The following is a 22,258-nucleotide window of genomic DNA, read 5'->3' on the forward strand; positions in this document are numbered from 1 at the left end:
ATGAAGCTATGTGCTCAGGGAGGAGGAAAGAAGGATGGAAGGAATCTGAGATACTGAGATTATGCTGAACACGCACACCTATTGTTCCAACCACTGCTAAGGTGACAAGCTTCACTCAAGTACCTCTCCCTAATCCATAGCATCTCTAATTATTGCTTTCACATGGGATACTAGGAGGAACTTCTCTGACACTGAAGGAAGTACAAACCCAGAACTGTTAATGGTGGTGCATAACGAGAGTTAACACATCTTGGGACTACTGAGTACCCTTACCAATGAGGGATGGGAGACAGTGGATCCATCCTTTCCTCTTTCTGTCAGATGATCCCTTACAGCAATAGCAGAAAATGATTACATTAGAAAATAAAAAAAGTCTGGGGGGGCGGAGCAAGATGACGGAGGAGTAGGAGACCTAGATTTCGTCTGGTCTCAGGAATTCAGCTGAATAGGGATCAAACCATTCTGAACACCTATGAACTCAACAGGAGATCGAAGAGGAGAGCAGCAACAACTCTCTGAACAGAGAAGCGACCACTTACTGGAAGTCGGGCCACTGCTCCTCCAGCAGGGACCCAACAAGCGGCAGAGCCGGGAAGACTCACCTCCCTCCCCCGGAAGGAGCGGCGCGGGAACGCACCGCAGGGATCTGCTGGGTTTGGAGACTCCACACGGGGTCAGGTGCCAGAGATACAAACGCTTGGTCACAGGCTGGGTGAGCACGGAGTGCGGCCGGAGACCAGGGAGACGGGAGTGACTGCTTTTCTCTGGGGGCGCACTGAGGAGCGGGGCCCTGAGTTCTCAGCTCCTCTGGGTGGAGATTGGGAGGCCACCATTTTCGCCCTGGTCCTCCAAAGCTGTACCGAGAGCTTGCTCCTGAGAGCAAACCTGAGCAGCTTGCTTAGCCCAGACCGACAAGGCCGGGGCAATTCAGCCTCCAGCAAAGACGTTTGGAAACCATGGCAACAGGCCCCTCCCTCAGGAGATCAGCACAGCCAGCAAGCCAAGACCAAGTTTACCGATCAAGGAGAACGGGAGAACTCCAGCGCTAGGGGAATACTGCACATAGAATTCATGGCTTTTTTCTTTTTAACCATGATTCATTAGTTCATCAAAGTTAGTTTTTTTTAACTGTTTTTTTTTATTTTTCTTTTCCCTTTTTCAACCAACATCTTATCAATCCCTTTTTTAAAAAAAACATTTTTTCTTTTTCATTTTTAGAGTCATATTTTATCCCTTCATAGTAGTTACCCTTATTTTTGGTATATATATATATAAGTTGTTCCCTCTTTAAAATTTTGAGATACAGTTTCTTCTAACAGATCAAAATATACCCTAAATCACTAGTGTATGGCTTTGTTCTAGTCTCCTGCCTGATCACATTCTCTCCCTTTTTTCTTTTATTTTTAATCTTCTTCTTTCTTTTTTCAAACAACTTATCAATTCCTTTTATAAATCTTTTATAATTTTCATCTTTACAGTCATCTTCCATAGCTTCATTGTATCAACCCTTATTTTGTACATATATGTCTTTCTTCCTTTAAAATTTTAGGAGGCACTTTTTTCTAACACGAAAATATGCCCAAAATCTAGGGTGTGGCACTGATCTATGCACTAGCCTGATCATATTTGATCATATTCTGCTTTTTTGGTATTGTTCTGTTTTTGTTTTTATCTTTTTTTTTCTTTCTTTTTACTTTCTTTCCCTTTGTTTTCCCCTGGTTTCAGGTCTTTTCTGATTTGTATACAGTATATTTGCTGGGGATGTTGTTAACCTGGTAGCCATTTTGTTCTCTCATTCATCTATTCTCCTCTGGACAAAATGACAAGACAAAAAAAAATCACCTCAGCAAAAAGAACAAGAGGTAGTAACGTCAGCCAGGGACCTACTCAATACGGACATTAGTAGGATGTTGGGCCTGGAGTTCAGAATCATGACTTTAAAGATACTAGCTGGGCTTGAAAAAAGCATGGAAGTTATTAGAGAAACCCTTTCTGGAGAAATAAAAGAACTAATACCTAACCGAGTCGAAATCAAAAAGGCTATTGATGAGGTGCAATCAAAAATGGGGGCACTAACTGCTAGGATAAATGAGGCAGAAGAGAGAATCAGTGATATAGAAGACCAAATGATGGAAAATAAAGAGGCTGAGAAGAAGAGAGAAACAACTACAGGATCACAAGGGCAGAATTCGAGAGATAAGTGATACGATAAGATGAAACAACATTAGAAAAATTGGGATCCCAGAAGAAGAAGAAAGAGAGAGAGGGGCAGAAGGTATATTGGAGCAGATTATAGCAGAGAACTTACCTAATGTGAGGAAGGAAACAGGCATCAAAATCCAGGAGGCACAGAGAACCCCTCTCAAAATCAAAAATAATAGGTCAACACCCCGACGTCTAATAGTAAAACTTATGAGTCTCAGAGACAAAGAGAAAATCCTGAAAGCAGCTCGGGAGAAGAGATATGTAACCTACAATGGTAGAAATATTAGATTGGCAACAGACATATCCACAGAGACCTAGCAGGCCAGAAAGGACTGGCAAGATATCTTCAGAGCACTAAACAAGAAAAATATGCAGCCAAGAATACTATATCCAGCTAGGCTGTCATTGAAAATAGAAGGAGAAATAAAAATCTTCCAGGACAAACAAAAACTAAAGGAATTTGCAAACACGAAACCAGCCCTCCAAGAAATATTGAAAGGGGTCCTCTAAGCAAAGAGAGAGCCTAAAAGCAGCATAGATCAGAAAGGAACACAGAAAATATACAGTAACAGTTACCTTACAGGCAATACAATGGCACTAAATTCATACCTTTCAATAGTTACCCTGAATGTAAATGGGCTAAATGCCCCAATCAAAAGACACAGGCTATCAGATTGGATTAAAAAACAAGACCCATCAATATGCCGTCTGCAAGAGACTCATTTTAGACCCAAAGACACCCCCAAATTGAAAGTGAGGGGGTGGAAAACCATTTACCATGCTAATGGACACCAAAAGAAAGCTGGGGTGGCAATCCTTATAGCAGACAAATTAGATTTTAAACCAAAGACTGTAATAAGAGATGAGGAAGGACACTATATCCTACTTAAAGGGTCTATCCAACAAGAAGATCTAACAATTGTAAATATCTATGCCCCTAACATGGGAGCAGGCAATTATATAAGGCAATTAATAACAAAAGCAAAGAAACACTTTGACAACAATACAATAATAGTGGGGGATTTTAACACCCCCCTGACTGAAATGGACAGATCATCTAAGCAAAAGATCAACAAGGAAATAAAGACTTTAAATGACACACTGGACCAAATGGACTTCACAGACATATTCAGAACATTCCATCCCAAAGCAACGGAATACACATTCTTCTCTAGTGCCCATGGAACATTCTCCAGAATTGATCACATCCTAGGTCACAAATCAGGTCTCAACCGGTACCAAAAGATTGGGATTATTCCCTGCATATTTTCAGACCACAGTGCTTTGAAACTAGAACTCAATCACAAGAGGAAAGTCAGAAAGAACTCAAATACATGGAGGCTAAAGAGCATCCTACTAAAGAATGAATGGGTCAACCAGGAAATTAAAGAAGAATTAAAAAAATTCATGGAAACCAATGAAAATGAAAACACAACTGTTCAAAACCTTTGGGATACAGCAAAGGCAGTCCTGAGAGGAAAGTATATAGCAATCCAAGCCTTTCTCAAGAAACAAGAAAGGTCTCAAATACACAACCTAACCCTACACCTAAAGGAGCTAGAGACAAAACAGCAAATAAAGCCTAAACCCAGCAGCAGAAGAGAAATAATAAAGATCAGAGCAGAAATCAATGAACTAGAAACCAAAAGAATAGTAGAACAGATCAACGAAACTAGGAGCTGGTTCTTTGAAAGAATTAACAAGATTGATAAACCCCTGGCCAGACTTATCAAAAAGAAAAGAGAAAGGACCCAAATCAACAAAATCATGAATGAAAGAGGAGAGATCACAACCAACACCGAAGACATACAAACAATTATAAGAACATATTATGAGCAACTCTATGCCAGCAAATTAGATAACCTGGAAGAAATGGGTGCATTCCTAGAGATGTATCAACTACCAAAATTGAACCATGAAGAAACAGAAAACCTGAACAGACCTATAGCCACTAAGGAAATTGAAGCAGTCATCAAAAATCTCCCAAGAAACAAAAGCCCAGGGCCAGATGGCTTCCCGGGGGAATTCTATCAGACATTTAAAGAAGAATTAATACCTATTCTCCTGAAAGTGTTCCAAAAAATAGAAATGGAAGGAAAACTTCCAAACTCGTTTTATGAGGCCACCATCACCTTGATCCCAAAACCAGACAAAGACCCCATCAAAAAGGAGAATTACAGACCAATATCCTTGATGAACATGGATGCAAAGTTTCTCACCAAAATACTAGCCAATAGGATCCAACAGTACATTAAAAGGAGTATTCACCACGACCAAGTGGGATTTATCCCTGGGCTGCAAGGATGGTTCAACATCCGCAAATCAATCAACGTGATACAATACATTAACAAAAGAAAGAACAAGAATCATATGATCCTCTCAATAGATGCAGAAAAAGCATTTGACAAAGTACAGCAACATTTCTTGATCAAAACTCTTCAGAGTGTAGGGATAGAGGGTACCTACCTCAATATCATAAGAGCCATCTATGAAAAACCTACAGCCAATATCATTCTCAATGGGGAAAAGCTGAGAGCTTTCCCCCTAAGGTCAGCAACGTGGCAGGGATGTCCACTATCACCACTGCTATTCAACATAGTAGTAGAAGTCCTAGCCACAGCAGTCAGACAACAAAAAGAAATCAAAGGCATCCAAATCGGCAAAGAGGAAGTCAAACTCTCACTCTTTGCAGATGGTAGGATACTGTATGTGGAAAACCCAAAAGACTCCACCCCAAAACTCCTAGAACTCATACAGGAATTCAGTAAAGTAGCAGGATATAAAATCAATGCACAGAAATCAGTGGCATTCCTATACACCAACAACAAGACAGAAGAGAGACAAATGAAGGAGTTGATCCCATTTATAATTGCACCCAAAACCATAAGATACCTAGGAATAAATTTAACCAAGGAGGCAAAGGATCTGTATGCAGAAAACTATAAAATACTCATGAAAGAAATTGAAGAAGACACAAAGAAATGGAAAAACGTTCCATGCTCATGGATTGGGAGAACCAACATTGTGAAGATGTCAATGCTACCTAGAGCAATCTACACATTCAATGCAATCCCCATCAAAATACCATCCACTTTTTTCAAAGAAATGGAACAAATAATCCTAAAATTTGTATGGAACCAGAAGAGACCCCGAATAGCCAGAGGAATGTTGAAAAAGAAAAGCAAAGCCGGTGGCATCACCATTCCGGACTTCCAGCTCTATTACAAAGCTGTCATCATCAAGACAGTATGGTCCTGGCACAAAAACAGACACATAGATCAATGGAACAGAATAGAGAGCCCAGAAATGGACCCTCAACTCTGTGGTCAACTTATCTTTGACAAAGCAGGAAAGAATGTCCAATGGCAAAAAGACAGTCTCTTCAACAAATGGTGTTGGGAAAATTGGACAGCCACATGCAGAAGAATGAAACTGGACCATTTCCTTAAACCACACACAAAAATAGACTCCAAATGGTTGAAAGACCTAAACGTGAGACAAGAGTCCCTCAAAATCCTAAAGGAGAACACAGGCAGCAACCTCTTCGACCTCAGCCGCAGCAACTTCTTCCTAGAAACATTTCCAAAGGCAAGGGAAGCAAGGGCAAAAATGAACTCTTGGGATTTCATCAAGATAAAAAGCTTTTGCACAGCAAAAGAAACAGTCCACAAAACCAAAAGACAACCGACAGAATGGGAGAAAATATTTGCAAATGACAGATAAGGGGCTAGTATCCAAAATCTATAAAGAACTTATCAAACTCAACACCCAAAGAACAAATAATCCAATCAAGAAATGGGCAGAAGACATGAACAGACATTTTTCCAAAGAAGACATCCAAATGGCCAACAGACCCATGAAAAAGTGCTCAACATCGCTTGGCATCAGAGAAATCCAAATCAAAACCTCAATGAGATACCACCTCACACCAGTCAGAATGGCTAAAATTAACAAGTCAGGAAACAACAGATGTTGGCGGGGATGTGGAGAAAGGGGAACCCTCCTACACTGTTGGTGGGAATGCAAGCTGGTGCAACCCCTCTGGAAAACAGTATGGAGGTTCCTCAAACAGTTGAAAATAGAGCTACCATATGATCCAGCAATAACACTACTGGGTATTTACCACAAAGATACAAATGTAGGGATCTGAAGGGGAATGTGCACCCCAATATTTATAGCAGCAATGTCCACAATAGCCAAACTGTGGAAAGAGCCAAGATGTCCATCGACAGATGAATGGATAAAGAAGAGGTGGTATATATACACAATGGAATATTATGCAGCCATCAAAAGGAATGAGACCTTGCCATTTGCAACGACATGGATGGAACTGGAGGGTGTTATGCTGAGTGAAATAAGTCAATCAGAGAAAGACAGGTATCATATGACCTCACTGATATGAGGAATTTTTAATCTCAGGAAACAAACTGAGTGTTGCTGGAGTGGTGGGGGGTGGGAGGGATGGGGTGGCTGGGTGATAGACATTGGGTAGGGTATGTGCTATGGTGAGCGCTGTGAATTGTGCAGGACTGTCGAATCACAGATCTGTACTTCTGAAACAAATAATGCAACATATGTTAAGAAAAAAGAAAAAGAAGAAGATAGCAGGAGAGGAAGAATGAAGGGGAGTAAGTCAGAGAGGGAGACGAACCATGAGAGATGATGGACTCTGAAAAACAAACTGAGGGTTCTAGAGGGGAGGGGGTGGGGGGATGGGTTAGCCTGGTGATGGGTATTAAAGAGGGCACATTCTGCATGGAGCACTGGGTGTTATGCACAAACAATGAATCATGGAACACTACATCAAAAACTAATGATGTAATGTATGGTGATTAACATAACAATAAAAAAATAAAAAAAGAAAGAAAATAGAAAAAGTCTCAAAAATCTAAGCTTCCACCTCAAGAAAACAGAAAAAAAAGAGCAAAATAAATTAACAGCAAGAAGAAGAAAATAATAACAGAGATCAGATAAATTGAAAATACTAAGACAATGGACAAAATCAAAAGAACTGGGTTCTTGGAAAAGATCAATAAAATTGACAATCCTTTAACAATACTAACAGGAAAAAGAATGAAGACACAATTTACCAATATCAAGGATGAAATATGATATAACAGACTCTGCAGACTTTAAAAGGATAATAAGGGAATAATATGGGCAACTCTATACACATAAATTTGACAATTTGATGAAGATCAATTTCTCAAAGAGTACAAATCACTACAAGTCACTCAACATGCAGCAGGTAATTTGAACAGTCCTATAACTATTGAGGAAATTGAATCTGTAAGTTAAAATCTTCTGAAAAAGAATTCTTCAGGCCCAGAAGGCTTCATTTAAGGACACTACTAAATCTTTAAACAAGAATCAGCAAACATTCTATACAATATCTTTTGGGAAGTAGAAGAGGAGGATACATTTCTCAGCTCATTTTATAAAGCTAGTCTCAGCCTGATACCCAAATTAGATAAGGTAGTACGCCCAAAAAAAGTAACTGTAGAATTTGTCAATGATATTAATAACTGTTCCCATAAAAATACATATGTAAATCTATGTTATCCATATATCACAATTTGGCAAGTCTGATTAAGAAGAAAATACTATATAAACATTAGATTTGTGAAAGGGGATATAACTATAGATGTGAAGGATATTTAAATAATAGCAAGAGAATACCTGGAGCATATTTAAGGCAACAATTATTAATTCTCTTTATATGGATATTTTAATGAATGTGTGTGTGTATTTTAATGAATTGTGTGTGTTTTTTCATGTATATATATGTATATATGTGTGTGTGTATATATATGTGTGTGTGTGTGTTTTCATGTATATATATATATTATACATATATAATGTGTGTGTGTGTGTATATATATGTATATATATATATTCTTGACTAAATAACCATAGAAGGACATGGAAAGTCAGTCAATTCTGGATTTCCAGTCCTGGTAATGATGAATAGCTAGTGTAAACAATTATCCTGTTGGAAAAAGCCCTGAATAGTATAGATAAAATATTTGTTAAGTGCTTGAAGGCATTGGAGATCTAGTAAGACATTGAGAACTCATCAGACAAAAACATAAGAGAAGTCAGAAATACAAAGAGGTAAGCCCAGTGTCTAGGGCCACTTTTATTCCGGTGCATTTACTGATACCTGATTCACTAAGCTGGGATGAGAACAAATGATGACAAATAACTAGAAGCTAAAAATAACTATTTAAAAAAATAAAAATAACTATTTTAAAACATTTATGAAAATGTTAGAATTCAACAATATAATTACCAGAATTGAAAGCTCAATGTACAGATTTAGTAGCATACTAGATACAGTTGAAAACAGAAATAGGAAACTAGTACGTCAGATGAAAAAAGTCATAAATGCAGCACAGAGAAACAAACTGAAGGAAAACGTAAGAGAGGAAAGACATAAAAAGGGAGGTTCTAACGTACATGCTAAGACATATCCAGAAGAAGAGAGTTTGACTAGTAATATTTGAAGAGACAATACCTGAAATATAAAAACAAATTACAAATGAATCCCCATCAGCCCCAAGTAAAACAAATTATGAGAAAATCACATCTATCATCATAAAACTACTGAAAACTAAGGACAATGAATAAATCTCAAAAGCAGTTGAGCAAAGAGACAAATTACTTTCAAAGAAGCCACAGCTTGACTGACAGCAGACCTTACAACAGAAACAATAGAAGCCAGAAAACATTGAAATGATATCTGCACTTCTGAAAGACAGACAAAAAGGTTAACCTAGAATTTTATAACAAGTGAAATTTTCCTTCTGAAATAAACACATTTTCAGAGAAATAGTTTTTTAAAAAGTTTATATATAACAGTAACACACTGAAAGAAATTCCAAAGGGTATTTTTCAGAAGGAAGTGAAACAATTTAATATATGAAGAAGGAGAGAAAAGTACAAAAAGGTAAACATGGGTACATCTAAATGAATATTAACTGTAAAAATCAAATGCATAATATGTTTTAGGGTTTTCTACACACACACACAGACACACACACACGCACACACACACACAATCAAAATAGACAATAGCAGCTTGTAAGATATGAAACTGGGAAATGGAATTAAAGTGTCCTTGAAATGCCTGGGGAAAAAAAGTACCATTTTATATCAACTTTTTATATGTTAAGAACTTATGCTCTACTCTCCAGTGTCATACTAAAAAAATCAAAAGTAAATAATGCCAGGTAATAGAGGGCAGAAATAAAGTTTTTAAAAATTTCAGTTAATCCAAAAATAGGCAAAAAAGAGAAAAAGTTCAAAGAAGTGAGACATACCTAGAGCAAATAGTAAGATTTTACATTTGAAAACAAATGACTGTTAGCTATTACTTTAACTATAAATAGACCTAATGCTCTAAAAAACACAAAATTGTCAGCCAAGTAAAAAGTAAAACCCACCTAAATGCAAATTAAGAGAGTTTAAATGTAAGGACACAGAAAGGTGAAAATTAAAAGAATAGAAAATGCATACCATGCAATCATTAACCAAAAGGCAGGTTGTGTAACTATATTATTATCAATAACTTCAAGGCAAAAATCATTAATAGAGATAAAGAAGGATGTTTCACAGTGGCAAAAGGTTCAGTTCCTAATAATCGTAAATTTGTATATTTACCTAACACATACTCAGATATATAAAACAAAAATAACTGCCAAACTTGTACCAAAAAGTCTAATAAATCTATGATCTTTGTGATACATTTTAACACACTTCTCTAAATTAACTGATAAAACCAACCAGAAAATAAAACAGAAAGAAGACAGAATATAGAATATTTGAACAACACAGTTAACAAACATGATGTGACTGATATTGAATACTGCATCTAACATATGCAGAATATGAATACATATGAAGTGCATATGGAACATTAACCAAAATAGATTATCTATCGATTCATGTAGAAAGTCTAAATAAATTTCAAAGGATTGTAATTATGTTGAGTATGTTCTCTGACCACACAGCAAATTTAGCAGGAAAACAAAAACAAAAAAAAATAACGAGTAAATTCCCATATATTTGGAAATTAAGAAGTATACTTCTAAATAGATTTTGAGTCAAATAAATTATAGAGGAAATTATAAATTTATGAGAGATAATGAAAATGCAACTTGCAGATTGTGGCTTAGTAAATTTAGAGGGATAGTTATAGATTTAAATGCATATATAAGAAGGTAATATGGATCAAAAAATCATTTGGCCACCCATCTAAAGAAAACAGAACAAAAAAGAAGTATAAAGCCCAAAGAAGGGAGAAGGAAGAAAATTACAAATACAGCAGAATTTAAAGAAATAGAAAACAAACGTGCAAACAAAGCCAAATGTTAATTCTTTGAAATGTTTATAAAATTAGTAAATTTTAGTTTTTGAATGAAACTGAGAGGAGAGAGATCAAAATCAGGAATGGAAAAAAAAGGCATTACTAAAGATCTTATAAATAATACATGCTTGTGTTATGAACAACTTTATGCTAGACATTTAAAAATAGAACATTCAATGCACAAATTCTTATGGAAAATTCCTCTTACAAAAATGAAAATAAAAAGAAATAAAACACTTAAGTGTACATAACTGTTAAACAAAAAGACTTCCTTATTAGAAGTCTTCTACAGAAAATAAAATACACTCCATGGCCAGATGGCTTCTTGAGTGAATTTTACCAGTTACTTAAAGAGAAAATCATGACAATCTTATGCATCCTCTTTCAGAGAAGAGAAAACACAAAATTAGGGAACACTTCCAACTCATTTTATGTGGTGTACATACCTCTATACCAAAACTGATAAAGAATTATGAAAAAGACTATTACAGGTCAATTTCTCTTATAAAAATAGATAAAAACTTCTAAACAAAAAAGGAGCAAACTGAATGCAGCAATAAATAAAAAGGTCATATTTCATGATCAAGTTGGTTTTATTTCAAAAATGCAGTTTAACATTAGAAAGTTAATGAATGTAATTTACCACATCAACACAGTAAAGGAAAATAAAAACATATTTTTGATAAATTCAGAAAAGGCAATTTTAGAAACTTGCCATTTATGAGTAAAACAAACGCATAAGCAAAACTTAGCAAAGTCGGAATAGAAAGGAATTTACTTCATCTGATAAAATATAACTATAAATAAACTTGCAGCAAATATCATACATTAAGTATGATGAAATATTGAAAGGTATCCAAGATTGTGAATGATTTGAAGATGACTTCCAGTACTGTTCATTTAAAATATGCATTTTATACATTATAAATGTATATTTATATATATAAATATATTTACACATATATTTATATATTTATACATTAAAATATACATTTTACTGGAATTCCTTTTCAGGGCAATAAGATATAAAAAGAAACCAAAAAAATAAGAAATGAGAGCATTAAGATCTTCTTTATTAAGGATGATATGATTATAATCCTAAACATCTAAAAAAATTTTTAGATGAATTGTTGGAATTAAACGGGTAGAGCAAAAATAAAAAATTAATTATATTTCTGTATACTAGCCTCAGAAAATTAAAAGAAAATGAAATATATCAGAAGATACCATTTTAATGCATAAAAGTTGTAATTTATTTAAAGCAAATCTAATGGAAGATATGTACACTGTCTACACAGAAAATGATAAAATAATAGTAAGAGAAAATAAAGCAGTTCTAAATAGAGGAAATAGCATGTTTGTTGATTGGAAGACTCCAGATTATAAAAATCAATTCTCCCCAAGTTGATATTTAGATTCAATACAATCCCAAACAAATTTTTCTAATAGATGGCATCATGGAAATTGACAAGCTGTTTCCAAAATTTATATGGGGGCACCTGGGTGGCTCAGTCAGTTAATCATCTGCCTTCGGCTCAGGTCATGATCCTGGAGTCCTGGGATCGAGTCCTGCATCAGGCTCCCTGCTCAGCGGGGAGTCTGCTTCTCCCTCTGCCCTTCACCCTGCTTATGCTCTCTCTCGCTCACTCTCTCTCTCTCAAATAAATAAATAAATAAATATCTTTAAAAAATAAATAAAATAAAATTTATATGGAAAAGGGCCAAGAATACCTGCTAGGACTTGTCGTATTAGATATCAAACTTATAATGAAGCTATAGTAATTAAAACTATGTGATATTGAAAAATATGCTTATAACATAGAACAGATTCAGGACCAGATACACATATATAAGGAGCCTTGGTTTGTGATGGAGATCCCTGTAGAAAGTTAAGAATGAGCATCTTTTCAGTAAACTTTGCTAGCTCAACTGGATATACATATAAGGAAGAAAGGGGGTTTGACCCTTACCTCACATCAATAACAAAATCAACTTCATCTGGGTTGTAAGTAAGAAAGTTTCTAGAAAACACACAACCTCCCACCTCCAAATGGGTTGGGGACTTGACTGCACACTTCAAAAAGAGAATATCTAAATTACCAAAAAGCATTTGAAAAGATGCTCAAAGAAAGGAAGATATAAATTGAAATAACTGAGATATTGGTATATATTCTCTAGACTAATTAAAATTGAAAAGGCATAATGGAAAACTGTAACAAAAATAGAGTGACGATCACTGCTGGTCACTGCCGCTGGGAATGTCAGTAATTATATCTGTTGGCATTATCGGCTAAAGCATTTCTACTCCTTGGGATACCCAATAGAAATGCATGCTTATACGTAACAAGACACATCAAGGGATATTAATAGTTTGAAATAGCCATTTTACAAAAAAAATAACCATTTTACAACATTAGATGAAACATTAGATAAGTAAATTGCAGTGTATTTGTATAATGAGATACTATACAGCAATGAAATGGATATAGTTTGCTACACATTGAAACATGAATTGATTCACAAACATAATGTTGGGCAAAGGAAGTTACACATTAAAGGGGACACAAATTATATGATTATATATTTTGTTCAAAAGCAAGGAAAACTAACTATAATGTTCAAATGTAAGATATAGATTGCATGTAAGGAGGAAGAAGAGTGCCCTAACTTGAAGGCATGAAAGATCATCTTGGGTCCTGGTAGTAGTTTATCTCATGATCTGGATTGAAATTAGTTGGAGGTTCACTTTGTGGTAATAATTGAGCTATAAGGTATATTTTGTGCACTTCTCTATTTTTCTAATATATGAATTACTTAAAAATGCTTAAATAGTTTATTATATTCTCCAAAGTCTCAAGAAAACCATGCATTTACAAAGATATTCCAGACCCGAGGGAAAAAAAAAATGAAGGGAACTTTCTGAATCTGTTCTATAATATTAGTACATTTAATTCCCAAACAAGAGAAAAGCAGTATAAAAAACAAACAAAACTAAAAGTTAACCTTAATATTAAGACTAGATGCAAATGTAAGCAAATACATCAAAGATAAGTATATCAAATACAAGCAAATTTTATCCACTAATGGATAATAGTAAATCCTGAACAAGGAAAATATATCTCAGAAGTGCAAGAATGGTTCAATGTGAGAAAAGTATATTGGTGTAATTAAGTAATTAATAGATTAAAAGAAACAATATATGATCATCTCAATGGAGAAAAAATATCGTTTATATAAATCAATACCCATTTTCAGTAAATATTTGAATGAAATGATGAAGGCATGAGTTTTTTTTAAGCATATAGAAAGGACAATGAAGATTTTGAAGGAGAAAATTTAGGACAGTTATTTTAAACCTTGGTGTTGAGAAGGCTTTCTGGAGCTGGAAAAAGAGAAAAAAACTCAGAATCTACAAAGGACAGATTGACAGGTTTTATGACATAAAAATTAAATCTTCTGTATGACAAGATTCCATAGGCTAAAAAAAAAAAAAGACAAATGATACACTGAAAGAAAATAACTGAAATATATAAAAAAGAACAAGAATTACCTATTTTATCATATCTATCTATCTTTCTGTCTATACCTACCTACGTATCTGTTTCAGGGGAGCAGCAGACGTAAGACTGAGCAAGAAAAGAATATATCTCAGTATGTTATCCAAAAAAAAAAAAAAAAGAATAGTCAGTTCAATACTGGAACAAGTGGAAATGACAGATAAATTTAAATAGACACTGAACTTTTTTTTAAAAAATCAAGAACATTTAAATAAAAAAACATTTTAAAGGATTAAAAATACTTACATAGTATTTGAGCATGTGTAGGGAAATGTAAACCATCAGTAGTAATGCAAATGTGTATAGCCTTTTTAGAGGGACAGTTTTGTCAGTTTCTATCAAAATTCTCAAGACTTTGACATAGAATTTCCACTTCTCAATTTTTACTCTTGAGCAATGCTTGCAAAACACATAAAGAAACAAGTAAAAGGATGTTCATTGTGGCTTTTTTTTTTTTTTGGTAATTAAGAAAAATTTGGGGTAAAAGATACTAATAAATAGCAATAATCAAATATTTGTATGAATAATTTCATCCATGTTATGGAAAACTATTCAGAAATCTAAAAGAATAAGGTGGATTTACAAATACTGAAATAAAAGATCTTCAAAAAATTATGAAGTGGAAAACTTAAATTGTAGAACAGAATTGAGTACTGCCTTATTTATGCAAAGGTAAACCATTTATTTATATATTAAACACATATGTGAATATGTATTTTATATAAATAAATAGTGCAAAATCAAGAACATACACTTAAATCATAACAGTTATAGTAACTAGTTCTTTGGAGAGGAATCAGGTTGGGGATATGTGAAGTGAGATTTTTTTCTCATTCAGTCCATATTGTTTCAATTTATGAAACAAATGTGTGTTTGGGCTTTGCTTGCATAATTAAAATATGAATTACAAATATGCTATAACACTTGGGTGTGTCAAGGTATATGGGCTTGTGGTTTTATCAGCCCCCTGTGAGGTTATTTTTCAGTAATGCAAATGTATGTTTCGTGTCTCCCAACAAATCATCTCTGGTATCAAATGGTAAAATTCCAACTCAAAATATCAATTATAAAAAAAGAATCTCATAGGAAAAAAATAGTAATAAAAAGTGGTAAAGAATAGTAAAAACACAGTAAAAAATAAATCACAATAGGTTATACCTGTCAGCTGAATTTAGCATCTGAGAACATTTAGAATATCAAAATGTTTAGATTACTCTTAGTAAGATCCCCACCTAATATTGGCTCTGTATTCCACCTGATATTGCAGAATCAGGGAACTGCACGGCAACATTCTATCCTCCACCTCTTCATTCCCCACTTCCCTTATTATTCTAGCTACATGGAGAGAGTATTGACTTCTGTTCCAAGCATATGTCTTTCTTAGTGGGACTCCCCTTCTAGACTCTAGGGACCTTGGGCAACTAGTTTGTGTGCCAGCAGTTCTGTATTTTTGGATGCTGAAAATTGATTTTCCTCCTTTTAGCAGGTGCAGTCTCCAAGTGAGCCTCTCCCCTCTACGACCTGTGCAGATTATGCCATCAATAATGGGAGAGGGGATGAAGACGAACATTTGGGGACCTCGGCACACAGTACCAAAGGGCCTGGTGAAACCTTGCAGCAATGAGGGTGCACTAGAATAAAAGGTAATAATAAACTCAGCTTAGGACTTTTCCTTCTTGGTACTTCCTGGACACGTACAGTGTCTTTGTATGCATTTTCTGGGATTATCTAAATGGACAGATCATTATGTGGGGCTTATTATGGTCTGTACAGTTCTAAATGGGTCATTCTTGTTAAACTTGAGTAATGGGAAGATTCCTTTTAAGGAGAAGAATAATTATAAAGGAAATCAATGTGGCTTAAATTATGTTTATTATAATGCAACCTATATTTTTCAAACATAGATAAGTCTTACTGTGCTTATAGCTGTTTTGCAGCTAGGTTAGTCTAGCTAAAGAGATGAAACTTTTTTGATACACACTGGAAAAACTCAGAGATTTTGAGTCAGGAAATAAATACAAAAGTAAATTTTGTGCTTGCATATAGGATGGATGGGCATTTTGAGTATAGGGTCAACTAGACTAGTTAGAAGGTTATTACAGGTTTCTAGGCCTAAGTTGTTGAGTATCTGAACAATATGGTGGCAGTGGGGACCAGGGACAGGGGGTAAATGCAGGTAGAAAAACAGGAGTCTTTCTACAGAAGATGAAAAAACTCAAAAGCCTTCTGAAGTTCTTGGAATTTTTAGAAATTTTTTCAAAAGGTGAAACTGGCATTCAGTAGTATAATTTAAGTGTCAATGGCTACAAGACCCTGGAAGGTGGGGAAGGAAAGAGTATGGTTGGAGGGTAGAGTCACCAGGCTGACTTAAACAAAAATCAAGTCATTCAGGAGAGAATACACAAGATAAGCAGGCAGTCTGCCATGACAACTTGTGATACAGTTTCTGGAAGAAGCCACACGAAACAGTAGCTCCTCTGGACATCCAGAAAGTGTGGGCAAGTGCAGGAAACATCCATATATACTCCATGGTGCCCTAGGTTAGTTTTCTTCCCTCAAGTACTCGGCTGTTGCGTGTTCTAGAAATAGTTTGTCTCCTTGCCAGAGGAAAAGGTAAGTGAGGAAAAGATAAAGAAGGAACACTTTTTAATTCTTCAGATAATTATATGATGTGGAGGAATTCTAAAAAGGCTGAAAAAATTTATGGGATTAAAGTCTAAAAGATTTGGGAAAGTTGTAAGAAAGCAAAACCAAGATCGTATACAAGAGACAAAATGCAGAGGATGTAAGAAGCACCTCATGGATGTCCCATTTCTAATTCGTGTGGGACAAACGTACCCAGGAGTACTTCTAAGTTTACTAAGTATACTAAGTTTGGTGAGATAAGTGATGATCCATTTCAAAGAGCAGGACTTGTTTTGTTGGAAAAGTGTGTAGGTCATTAAAATTATGCAAAGGATGATAACTTAGTGATTTGACCAAGATCTCTGAAGATAACTGATACAGAGAAGCAAAATTGCCCACCAAAACTCTCAGGGAAAAATAGTAAGAGTGAGTACTGCAAATGGTGTGCCCAAGAGAATAGTATATTGGATTCCCAGTACTTTTCTGTAAGACTAACAATGAGCTTTTGATATGTTAATACAACAGGTGGCTGAGTGTGGGTAGCAAACAGTTAAGTTAAAAATTTGATACAGTGACTAAAAACATATACCTGGTGTGTGATTTGTGATTGGAATACAGAAATACGAAAACAGATCTGCCTGGCTATAGCTTATGTAAAAAAGTCTTTTTGGTATTAACTGATTCCTCAGTAAGTCAATGTGAGAAGAATTGCAAGTGTGTATGTATGTATACACACACACACACACACACACACACATATGACATAATGTATCAAAATATGTATTATACCTAAATACCTATGAAGCTCATGGTTCAACATCTGAAATATGGTTCACATTTCTGGATCTCACATTTTAAAGGACACATCGCAAAAACTAATGGTCATTCAAAGGAGCCCAAATAGAAAAATGCCTTGCCAGACAGTCATTTCATGTGAGAAGTGGGATAGTAAGCCAAGAGAAGAAAATACCTCCATGTTGCATGATTACTCTAACAAATATTTGGAGAGCTATTGTGTTGAAGAAGGACTGGTCCACGGAAATGGATTTTAGTAAATATAAGGCAAAGCTTTCTTTGTAACAATAAAACCTTCCCCCTACCTCAGAACAGCCTTCCTGTGAGGCAGGGGTGCTTTGGTCACTGGGAATGACCAAGTTGAGTCTGGGTGACAAGCTGCCAAAATTTCTGCAGAGGCTTTATTTGTTGGATGGAAGGTTGCACTAGGTTAGTCTTGAGGTTCCTTCCAAATTCAAAATTGGATTATCCTATGAAAATAAATTAAAATCGAACTATTTCAGACTGTGGCAGCTCTTCTTCATGTGTGTGATTTACAACTTGTCTATGAAAGTAAACTGAGGGGAGAAATTACATTAAAAAAAAAAAAGATCAACTAGAACTAGGCTAGGATAATGGGATATACTTCCAAAGTGGACACTTTGAAAGTTACAATATTTGTTTAAACAAACAAGGTGATGGATAGATAAACAGATATGCAAATGGACATAGATAAACATATGGATACAGATAGTTACTACTTTATAAACATATGTCATATGCTCGAAAATATCCAGATATTATAGCATCTTCCAGTGAGCATTTATTGGAAGTGGCAAAGGATGAGTTAATCTTTTGTCCTCAAAGCCCACAGGAATGGTTATCAACCCCAGAGCGGGCCTCCTTTCTTTTGGTGAGTTAAGTCTGTCTCTGCTTTGTTTGACGCTGCCCGTTTGAGGAAAGCTTATCCCTGACCTTCTGCCAGAGAGACTGATGGCAAGGACAGTTTGCACTAACCTTGACATTCACCAGGGTAAATGGCTTTTTCCACAAGTAGTCGGCAAACAAGAAGAGCCAGTCAAGAGCTAATGAATCTACACATGGGAGAAACTGAACAACATTGTGCTTTTAAAGAAAAAAAGAATCCTTGGAAGGTGCGGGCCCATCTGGTGCCTTAAGGTTCAGGGGAAATTAACTCTTTTAGCCAATGCAGTTTGAAAATAAATAAATAAAGACAACCCCTGGTTTTAAAATCTGCCATGAGGGGTCCTTTTAAAGCTTGACCTTCTGGTCTTTCCAGCTTTAAATGAACTCTCAGTGCCATTTTGTGGAGCCTGGGGAAGACAGAGTGATGTTCCAGAGTGACCAGGATGGCAAGGCACATTTTTTCAGCCACCACTTATGCCACTCAGCCCAAATCCTTCTTCACTGAGTTCAAGGGGACTAAATCGTGAATTTTATTTTTTTAAAGAGCAGCTCAATTTATCTACTGTATATCCTGTAAAAAAAATCCATAAAAAAGCAATATAGAATGGAACGTCCCTATTACAGACAATCAGACAAACTAATATTCTCTAAGGGATCCTTGTGACCAGATGCAAATCCTACTGATCAAACTAAAAATCGTAGCCCTATGATATTTTGCATCCAGAGGCCCTCTCAATACCCTGTGAATTCTGCCCTTATTCATCTCATATTGATTACTCTATTTTCGTAGTATCTGTATATTACCATCTCTTCTATATAATTATGTCTTTAATACAATCCTACTAGGACTATTCTTTACTTTGGGTGTGTATGCCTTGACTTTTCACTAAGATTTGTGAAAAAATTATTCAGGTTATGAGACATTATTTTATCCACTACAATGTTACTCAATTCTGGGATACTTAATAAGAGTTTAACATGGAAATGAATGCTGGTGCCTTACAAAAGTTGACCAACTATATTTTCTCAAGTTTCCAGGTAGAGTCAGTGCTAGTGTTCCCACCCAGATGATTTTATCCACCACAGCAAAAGTACTTCTATATTTCCATTACCCTCTGTTATTTCTCACTTTCAATGATGGCATTTTAGCATACATAAAAAATGCATAAATTTCAAATGTACAAAGTGAAACATTTTTACAGAATAATATATCCATGCAGTCACCAACCAGATAAAGAATAACATGTTATCAATACAACAGAAGTTTCCTTACTGCCTTGTATGGTCACCTCCTTTCAAGGTAACTCCCATGTGACTAGAGTTTTTGCTTAGTGTTATCTTGGTGAAATTCATCCTGTGGCTTGAGTGTAGATGTAGTTTGTTTATTCTCAATGCAATATAAAATACCATTCATAAAATTGTATGAATATACTTCTATTTATCCATTCTCCTATTGACAAATATTTGTTTCCATTTTTTTATTGTTGCTGTTTGTTATTAGAAATAATGCCATTGTGTATATTTTAATATGTGCATGCATTTTTGTTGGGAGTGAAATTGCTGGGTCATAAGTAATGCATATGTCAGTTTTTAAAAGATACTATCAAATAGTATTTTTTTTTTAAGATTTTATTTATTTATTTGACAGAGACAGAGATAGCGAGAGCAGGAACACAAACAGGGGGAGTGGGCGAGGGAGAAGCAGGCTTCCTGCTTCTCCTTTGGGAGAGGGAGCCCAATGCGGGACTCGATCCCAGGATGCTGGGATCATGACCAGAGCCAAAGGCAGACGCTTAACGACTGAGCCACCCAGGCGCCCCTCAAATAGTATTTCTAATGTATGAGAGTTTCTCTTTCTCCATATCCTCTCAACACTTGGTATTGCAATATTTTTTTTTTTCTTCCCTTGTCTTTATTTTTTTCTGTTTTAACCTTTCTGGGGGGATGGAAGCATGGTTAACTTCTGGCTTTAATTTCCATTTCCGTAATACTAATAGTGTCAAGCATCTTTTCAAAGTTTATTGGCTTTTTGGACACACTGTTTTGTAAAGTGATGTTTCAAGTCTTTTGCTCATTTTTTTTAAACTGGGTTATTTGTCTTTTCATTATATGTTCTAGATATAAGTCCTTTCCCAGATAAATGTATTGCAAATAGATTTCCCCACTGTATGGCTTACCTTTTCATTAAAACTGTAATGGTGTCTTTTGATCATGAAGACTTCTTAAGGTTTTTTTTTTTTATTTTTTATTCCCTATGCTATACTTTTCATCTCTGTGACTTATTTTTTAACTGGAAGTTTGTAGCTCTTACTTAAGAAACTTCTTAATTTTAATGAAATTCAATTTACCAGTGTTTTCCTTTATACTTAGTGCTTTTTATCTTCTACTTAGAAAATTTTGCCTTCCCTAAAGTCATAAGGAAATTATCTTTTGTTGTATTCTAGAAGCTTTATTATCCTACCCTTACATTTTGTTCTAGAATCCAGCTGAAATTGATTTTTCTACATATGTGAATGGATCAAGATTTATTTATTATTTTTTAAAGATTTATTTATTTGAGAGAGAAAGAAAGTGGGGGTGGAGATGGCCAGAGGGAGAAGGAGAGAGAGCATCTCAAGCAGACTCCCCACTGAGTGCAGAGCCTGATGTGGGGCTCGATCTCACAACTCTGAGATCATGACCTGAGCCGAAGTCAAGAGTTGGACTCTTAACTGACTGAGCCACCCAGGTGCCACTTGCAGTTCCATTTTTTATATGTTAATTAGGTTAAGTTGGTCATTTCTGTTGTTTAAATCTATATCTTTACTAATTTTTTGTCATTGCATATGATCTGTTGCTGAAAGTAATTTTAAAATTCTAATATGATTGACTTTGTATGAGTCCCCTTTTAGTTTTGGCAGATTTTGCCTTACATATTTTAAGATTCTATTATTAGGTGCATACAAATTTAGAACTCTTATATTCTAGTCACTTAACCTTTTTGTCATGAAGAATTTCTTTTTATCTTCAGTAATGCTTCTTAACTTAAAGCCTATTTAGTCTGATATTGGAATAGTTAAATTGGCTTTCTTTTGGTTACTGCTCACATCCTATTTGTTCACTATCAATCTTTCCATATCTTAATATTTAAAGCAAAATACTATAGGATATTTTTTCTAGCCAGATAATTTTTAATTCTTATCTGGAGTGATAACTCTATTTGCATTTAATGCAATTACCTTACAATAATTATCTATTTGCATCATTGTTTCTATTTTTTTTTCTCAATTTGTTGCCTTCTTTTTTGTTAATCTGGTAATTATTTTTAATGTTTCATTCTTTCTGTTTCAGTTATATATTACTTTATTGTTCTTTTAGGTTAGATATTACATTATGCATCTTTGACTTATTATGGTTTATTACAGATTAGTATTTTTCCTCCCTTTCTAACAATGCAAGGGATAATTTATCTCCATTTACTACCCTCTCCAAATATATACTTTTATTGCCTTTAATTCTCTGTACATTCTAAACCACACAAAACTGATTTTTAATATTTTATTCACTAAATATTCATGTAGGCTTATCCACATGTTTATCACGGTGTATTTCTTCATTCATTCTTGAATTTATAAGTTTCTCTCTGAGATTATTTTCCTTTTATTTGTAGAACATCTTTTGATAATTCCTTTGTTAAGTATATTGTGGCTGATTTCTCTGTTTTTGTTTGTCTGAAAATGTCCTTTATCATTGATGTTTTTTGAAAGAAATATTTACCAAATCTAGAATTACAGTTTGACAGTTATTTTCTGTCAGAACTTTC

At 34.9% G+C, this 22,258-nt stretch overlaps 1 protein-coding gene across 1 annotated transcript in view; it reads left to right on the top strand.

Moving 5' to 3' along the window:
* LOC113937904 overlaps positions 1-22,258 on the top strand; it is a 404,519-nt gene that overhangs the window by 269,099 nt on the left and 113,162 nt on the right. The window contains exon 5 of the mRNA XM_027622835.1: positions 15,614-15,773. Coding sequence (XP_027478636.1) covers positions 15,614-15,770 — 157 coding nt within the window. The 3' untranslated portion in view covers positions 15,771-15,773. The remainder of the gene's footprint in view (positions 1-15,613; positions 15,774-22,258) is intronic.

This window comes from Zalophus californianus, chromosome 8, assembly GCF_009762305.2.
Source record: "Zalophus californianus isolate mZalCal1 chromosome 8, mZalCal1.pri.v2, whole genome shotgun sequence".
NCBI lineage: Eukaryota > Metazoa > Chordata > Mammalia > Carnivora > Otariidae > Zalophus > Zalophus californianus.